General features: G+C 32.3%; 1 protein-coding gene across 1 annotated transcript; it reads left to right on the forward strand.

The window, feature by feature from the left end:
- LOC105172222 (polyamine oxidase 1-like) lies at window positions 1171-6211 on the forward strand. The gene is made up of 10 exons (XM_011093595.2): window positions 1171-1319; window positions 1413-1662; window positions 2245-2361; window positions 2457-2518; window positions 2990-3144; window positions 3717-3863; window positions 3962-4111; window positions 4183-4437; window positions 4538-4619; window positions 5548-6211. Exons 1-10 carry the CDS (start codon window positions 1262-1264, stop codon window positions 5724-5726), a joined length of 1455 nt encoding a protein of 484 aa, XP_011091897.1. The 5' UTR covers window positions 1171-1261; the 3' UTR covers window positions 5727-6211.

The following is an 8037-nucleotide window of genomic DNA, read 5'->3' on the forward strand; positions in this document are numbered from 1 at the left end:
AATGGGGCGGGTCTGGGTTGGGGCACGGTCTTTTAGGGTTAATTATCATCTCTAGATAAAGTAACGACTCAGTAATACGAAATGTACTGTCATTGTAAATATATCTATTAAGACAACTTTGTTTACAATTTTTGTCATTAATTATTTCATAATCACAAAATCAATATTATCGTCACTTGATATATATTTAAGGAACATTAGTTTTAAAATTATTATTTGATATTTTCTCCCTGGTATTGTAATTTGTTAATGTGTGATTATGGGAAAGGATTTTGTTATATGTCCGCTTAGGGAAATTTCGTACTATTCTTTAAGTTATTATGGACTTGTAATATTTAAATTTTTAAGGTAAATTACGATCAACTTTGATGAGATTTGACATAATTATAATATTAAAAAATAATCAATATTTTATAATATTTCATGGAATTATGTAATTTTTTAACAGAAAATATTCACTTTGTTCTTGCTATTCTTGTCTTTTTTGAAAAAAAAAAACTAAAAAAACCTATAAAAAAACTAGACGAGGTACAATTTCCTTCTTGCACTTCCATCCATAAAAAAATTTAGAGAAATTTTAGAAAATAAGTAAAAATATTTCATAATACCCAATAAGTATTTTGGTCAATTTATCATAAAAAAATAAATGAAAACTTAATCAGGACTTATAATGAGCTAATTGTTGGACGGATGGTATAATAAGGAGTATATTAATAATTTTTCAAATAACAAGAAATATTTGTAGTCATACCAAAATTTAGGAGATCAATTGTAATTTGTCCTGAACTTTTGCAAGTCAAAATTTTGGATATTACAGAAGGCTCCCATAAGATTTTTTATAATTATAAATACTCCTCATTGTTTGAAATATTATAAATAACTTCTTAAAATCAACGATCGACTAACAAATACCTTACATAATGGGTTTTTACGAGGGAATATTAGTTGAATGGTCGTTAATTCTAAAATAATATTTATAATTTTTCAAACAATAAATAAATATGTATAATTATTCTCAATGACTCCATTGTAATATACCCAAAGATTTATAAACAGTGTTTTAGTAAATGTTGTACAGTAAGATATCCAGAAGTAATTAAAAAAAAAAAAAAAGAAGAAAAAACAGACAGAACGCCAAGTGGAAAAGGCAACCAACAAAAACTATATAAACCCACTCCTCCCTCTAATTTCTTCCTCCCCAACTAAAAAACAAACACTAATCTCTTCTCTCTCTCTCCATCCTATTTCTTTCAGTTTCGTCATGGAAAATCCGACCCGAACCCGGTGCTCCGTTCTCATCGTCGGAGCTGGTATTTCTGGTATATATATATACATATACTTGTGTATGTATATGTGCGTGTGTCCGTGTGTGTTTGATGGATATATATGAATTTAATTATATATATATATAGGTATTACGGCGGCGAAGGTGCTGGCGGAGAACGGGGTGGACGACGTGGTAATACTGGAGGCGGCTGACAGAATCGGGGGGAGGATTCGGAAGGAGGAGTTTGGGGGCGTGACGGTGGAGCTCGGCGCCGGTTGGATCGCCGGAGTTGGGGGGAAGCAGATGAACCCCGTCTGGGAACTGGCCGGCCGGTCCAACCTCCGCACCTGCTTTTCTGACTACAGCAACGCTCGTTACAATATCTACGACAACACGTACGTATGTTCGTACGTATATGTTTATATATGTAGTATTACTTCGCAAATTATATATATTTTTATTTCATTTCATATATATATATATATATCGTATAAAAAAATTACATCATCAAATTTATTTAAACACGCATTATGTATAAAAATAAAATAAAATATACAAATAAAATTATTATAGAAAATTTTAACTTATACAAATAAAATTATGATAGAAAATTCTAACTATTAAACTTGTGATTTTGTTATAAAAATGTAAAAAATAAAACAAATTAAAGCTTATAAGCCGTATGAACTCAAATAATATATGACAATGTACATACAATTATGCACTATGCAACAGTAATATAAATATTATAGAACCGAATTTTTATACTTAAATTAATAATTTTATTTATTTTTTTAAATATATAAATATTACATATATATATATATAATATTTTTAAAAATATACGTATGTTTTATTTAATTATTTTCATACACACGTTACGTTTACAAAAATAAGTATAATTAAAAATTTCACCTTAAGCTTTTTTATTTTTTTTCCTAAATAATAAATAGTATTTTCTTTTAATATTAATGCAGCGGGAAGATATTTCCGAGCGGAGTGGCGGCGGAGTCGTACAACAAGGCGGTGGAGTCCGCCATTGCGAAGCTGCGGAACCAAGATTCCGACAATCCTGGCGATGATGAAACGACGACGTAATCACTAATTTCCCTACTTGTATGACAAAATAATTCGCTGTTTGGCGTGTGATTTCCTAGGAATCATCAGCTTATATAATTAAATATGACAGCGGTCCCAGGAGTCCAATAGACTTGGCGATTGACTTCATTCTGCATGACTTTGAAATGGCAGGTAAAATCATTTTCTTCTCTTGATTTAGGGCCTTTTTGACCTAAATTTATGTGAAATATTATATTATTTTTTATATTTTATAAATTATTTTAGAATTTTGAAATATTTAATTTTATTTGAAAAATAATATTTTAAGGTATTTTAATATTTAAACTTATAAGATGTTAGAGTATTTCATATTAAAATGGTCGAAAAAGCTACCGAGCTATTAAAATTGAAATCATATAAACAGATATTTTTGCTTTTAGTAAGAAATGTCGATTATAAAAAGGGTAAAAGTGAAATACTAGTAAAATTGTGAAGGTGTTTCGGCCTATCGGGCGCTAATTATAAGGAGTTTAAAATATTTATAAAAAGAATATGGTCAAAAATCTTATAAAATATAGTTTGAAAGAGATCTTATAAAATATTTATAATTGATGGAAACACCAAAAATAATATTTTACAGAGGTGAAAATTGGGTTTTGACAGAGGTGGAGCCAATATCAACTTATGTGGATTTCGGGGAGAAGGAATTTCTGGTTGCGGATGAAAGAGGGTATGAACATCTGCTGTATAAAATGGCGGAGACCTTTCTTTTTACCCAGCAGGGTAAAATCTTGGACACCAGGCTCAAGCTCAACAAGGTAACTTTTTTTTTTTTTTTTTTTTTCCGGGGGATTTAATTATATTTTGGCATTCAAACTATAATTATTTTTATCCGCTAGCATTTAAACTTTTTTTGTGTCAATTTACCATTTCAACTTTACAAAATTTTGCACTTTGCCATTTATAACTGTTTCTCAACCAAGTTTTTAGTCGAAAAAACATCACGTGCAGTGCATATGTGATATTTAAAAGTTACGTAATGTGATATTTTTTTACATATGCACAACATGTGATGTTTTAACTGTAGAAAAATAAACAAAAAGATGGTCAGATATGAAAAAGTGTAAATTTCGTAAAGTTGACATAGTAGTTGTCACATAAAAAAATTTTGATAGTAAAGTGTTAAAATGGGCATAGTTCGGATAGCAAAATATAATTTTCCTATTTAAGAAATACACAGATTTTATCAATATATCAATATGATTAAAAATAAAAACAAAATTGTAATTAAAAAAAAGTGATCAATCACACGATAAATTTGTCAGATCTAATTAAAAATGAAAATTTTCATATTATTGATTAGTTGTTTACATGATTAAACTGCAAGCAGGTAGTTCGGAAATTACAACACTCTAGAAACGGCGTAACAGTAAAAACTGAAGATGACTGCATTTACGAAGCACAGTATGTGATTTTGTCTGCCAGCATCGGCGTCCTGCAGAGCAACCTCAACATCTCCTTCTCACCGCCCTTGCCCGTACTGTATTTCAAATCTTAATTGCGCTTTTTATTCCATTTAAACACAGAAAAACCTATCCAAAAATGTTGAAAGGCAATGCAAAATTTGTGCAACAGAGGTGGAAGACAGAGGCAATATCGAACATCGACATCATGGTCTACACAAAGGTTTTCCTCAAGTTTCCTCACAAGTTTTGGCCGTGTGGACCTGACAAAGAGTTCTTCATCTACGCCCATGAACGAAGAGGATACTACACGTTTTGGCAGGTTCCTACCGTTATTATATGCTTACATCCCACTCTTTGTCATATAGTTATTAAATCTTTGTCTATGATTAGCACATGGAGAACGCATACCCGGGTTCGAACATCCTGGTTGTGACTTTGACCAACGGAGAATCTCAACGGATCGAAGCACAATCCGATGAAGAAACCATGAGAGAGGCAATGGAAGTGCTGAGGAACATGTTTGGACATGACATTCCGGACGCAGTCGACATTCTTGTACCGCGTTGGTGGAACAACCGCTTCCAACGGGGCAGCTATAGTAACTACCCGATTTATGTAGATCGTCAGCTAGTCGATGACATAAAGGTTTGTATGATATGATCCCGACACGAACACATTGGTATGGTGTTTTTGGTTGTGTCTAAAACTAGCTAAGGTTTACATTTTTCTTGAATATTTGTTGCAGGCACCAGTAGGAAGGATATTTTTCACAGGCGAGCATACGAGTGAGAAGTTTAACGGCTATGTCCATGGGGGCTACCTCTCAGGCAAGCAATTACTTCACTTTACATAATTTATACATTATATTATGGGTTAATTATTTTAATATTATTAAAAAAATTATAAAAATATAATTTATATAACAAATATATGTCGAGTCGCTTTTTTTCTTAAAAAGATAATTTTTAGGTTTGCTTCCATCTAATAAATAAGTTCCTCCGTTAGTTGCAATTCACAAAATCTGCTGATATTAACTAAAAATTCAAAAAAAAAAAATTATATTTACCCCGATTGATTTTACTGACTTATAGTAGGTTAAATAAATCTATTTATGATCGAATTATCCTCATACGTTTTCATGCGTTAATGTATGTAAGGAGGTATATTTTCACTGTTATAAGGGTAGTTTAATTTGAAAAAAAGTTGTTTGACCTTTAATAAGTCATTTTTAAATTAATTAAGAATAAATGTCAATCTTCATTCAGTTTTCTTGTTAATATCAGCAAATTTAGTGAATTTTGACTGTGGAGGAACTTATGTACTAGACGAAAGCAAACTTTAGGAGGTGCTAGATGTAATTTCCCAAACCATAAGGGGCCATATGTAATTACATGAAACCTAAATATAAATTATGACAAATCAATATTATCTACTAGAGTCAAATAAAAACAACGCAAAAACGTAAAATTTGGATCATGGGTAATCAACATTTCCCCTAATTCTAACTATGACAGACATATTTCTCATGGTTTTTAACTATGACTAATGTGTTTAGCCTTATTTGCAAGAAAAATTGCTAATATTAATTGTGTATTCGTGGATAATTGATGTTTGCCACAATTATTTACTTTTAACCATAATAAGTAATCATATTTTTTTTTTATGCTCCGCACAAAATTCTACAATCGTATATTAGGGTAAAATACTATGTTACTAGAGAAAAATGAATTTACTCCTACTTATCAAACTGCGCAGGTGTTGAAACTACCAAAGCGTTACTGGAAGAAATGTTGGCTGAGAAAGAGAGGAAAACTGAAAATCATCAGTCTTTTCTGCTGGAGCCCTTGTCAGCTCTATCTGATGCAGTGTTTGATATCCCCAAACAGCTCTTCCTACGTACTAGTAACCTCGGATTTCTAAAAGCTATCTTATGACTAATCGAATTGTCGGAGGTTGATTGCATTTCACCCCATGTAAAAAGATATTAATAGGCAAAAAACCCCTTTGAATGAAAGAAAGTGCAATGTAGTCTCTTTGATTTTTTTAAAAAGCTCACTGACTCCTGCGTTGGGTGTCTTGGTGCTATTGGCTTAAGAGTACTAGGGTCGTAATGCTTTTTTTTTTTTTTTTCTTTCTTTTTGGGTTCAGGGAGTTTTTTGTTTATTAGTACTTTAAAAGGGAGACGTGGTGATCATAGGAGTTAGGAGTTGATAAATGTTTATTAATGGTAGTTAGTTTATTTTGCAATTATTGATTATTCTTTATTACTTCCTAATGAATACTTTTACCAGAAAGCAAATGCGATTGAAGGAGTGGTGTACAAGATCTTATGTGCTTGCTATAAATGCTTAATTTCTTACCATCTTGGTGTTCGAATTTATATTCTGCATTAGTTAGAAAAATATTTTTTTTTGGAGGAAAAGAATTGGATAGTCCTCTATTTATGTCCCGAAATTATTATGGTCCTTAACTTTGATAATATTAGTTTTAGTCCTGTATCTTTCCATTTTACTTAGATTCGGTTCTTTAGTTAATTTTATGACTATTTTGCAGCCTAATAGTCCATTCTGATGCTCTAAAAACGACCAACATGCTTCCGAAATAAATTAAGCCCACAGAAATTCGTACCTTTTTCCTACCGCCTTGTTTTCGAGTATTTCAAGTTATTCATTTTACGAACTTCTTCCAACCACACTATCGCAGCAGATGGTTTGCAGGCACTTGGCTCCTTCAACAACAAACAACATAGCCCTATTTTGTTTCCTAACTTAGGGCGTAGAAGACAGTCCAATATAGGGACTTAATAGAATTTTGGACAACAAATTGAACAGAAGCCTTACTTTTATGAACAAATATAGAAAATATTATATAAATATTATCTCCATTGGAGGAGACAACTATTTAGCCTCTCGCATGAAAGAGGACTTGACTCTTTGGGGAAACCCCCATAAACTAAAAGCTTAAAACTACAAAGATTTGGAATACTCAAATTATTATGCTTTGAAGAGTTGGAGAAGTTTTCTGATGGTCCCCATCTGCTTCATTGCTTTCTTATTTATAGGTGTCTGCGAACTTCAAACCCCGACTCCAAACTTATTTTTTGATGACATCATTGCGTTCGTCATCATATTGTCTCTTTCGGATGACGTCACTACGTTCTTCATCCCGTGTCCTTTTCAGTTGTTGGTCATAATGGCTTGTCGGCCATGTGATTGCTAGCTGGTTTTCCTGTCTTGCTCACTGTTGGTCTTTGTTGTTTTCTGGCGACAGCCTTATTTTTTATTTTTCACATTCTTCAATTTTTACTCCTTTTTGTGAAAATTCTTTCTTTTTCCCTTGTCCTAGTTTGATTCGAGTTTCTTTTGTGTGACCAAAATTTTTGTTCCAAACAGGGACTTCTCTTGTTTTTCACAGAAAGGGCATATATGATTATGCCATTGCCCAACATGCAGCATGTTGCACGTCTTCATTCTCGTAGCTTTGGTCACTGGTAGCTTATTTTCCCAGATTAACATCTTCTTCTTCTCAAATAAGTTTTCTGCGAACTCAATGCTTTTCCCGTTGTGGAATTTAGCAGAAACGATCTATTCACTTTGTTTGAGAAAATTCTGAATGGATACTTGACTTTGTTCATCTCAGTGAGACAGACCCATAATCCCTAAGCTCTTCTGGTAGAGATATCATCTTCACTAATAGCTGATACCAAGGGAGCTTCTCTTAAGACAACTTTGATTTTATTGAAAGCCACCATGTCTGGTCTCTACAACTTTATAAAATAAAATGCTGGATGTGACTCTTTTCTTGCAGTTTCTGAAGCAACTTATATGAATTTTATCTCCAAAAAATATCATCTCTCTTTAGTTAAGGGTTATTTTGCCATGAATCAAAGACCACCTCACTAATCCACTCCGAAGTTTTGAAATTTTTTAAAAGTACGGTGACATAGTATGAACTGAAGCGAGAGCTCCAAAGTCATACCATTATCTGATATCCTCTGGTTTGGACCCTTCTAACATCCAGACCCTGTTATATTTTTTAATTTTGCCATTTCATCCAAAAGCTTCTTTAATTCCTGAAATATGAAGATAGAGGCATATTTCCTTGTGTCATGAGCAGATTTCTCTCTGAAGATGTTATCATTGTGGTCCATTAAACTCTTGATACTGTTGTTCAAGATCCAACTAGAGATTCCTAGAGGACTTTATGTACATAAAAAAAAGGCTCTACAATGTCTTTAGAAAAGGA

The sequence above is a fragment of the Sesamum indicum genome, linkage group LG10, assembly GCF_000512975.1.
Source record: "Sesamum indicum cultivar Zhongzhi No. 13 linkage group LG10, S_indicum_v1.0, whole genome shotgun sequence".
Classification (NCBI taxonomy): Eukaryota; Viridiplantae; Streptophyta; class Magnoliopsida; order Lamiales; family Pedaliaceae; genus Sesamum; species Sesamum indicum.

Excerpts from the sequence above, each read along its gene's own strand:
- LOC105172222 (XM_011093595.2), top strand. The coding sequence starts at position 1,262 with ATGGAAAATCCGACCCGAACCCGGTGCTCCGTTCTCATCGTCGGAGCT. Across the intron at positions 1,320-1,412 it reads CGTCGGAGCTGGTATTTCTG|GTATTACGGCGGCGAAGGTG; the intron begins GTATATATATAT and ends ATATATATATAG. Across the intron at positions 4,620-5,547 it reads CCATGGGGGCTACCTCTCAG|GTGTTGAAACTACCAAAGCG; the intron begins GCAAGCAATTAC and ends CAAACTGCGCAG.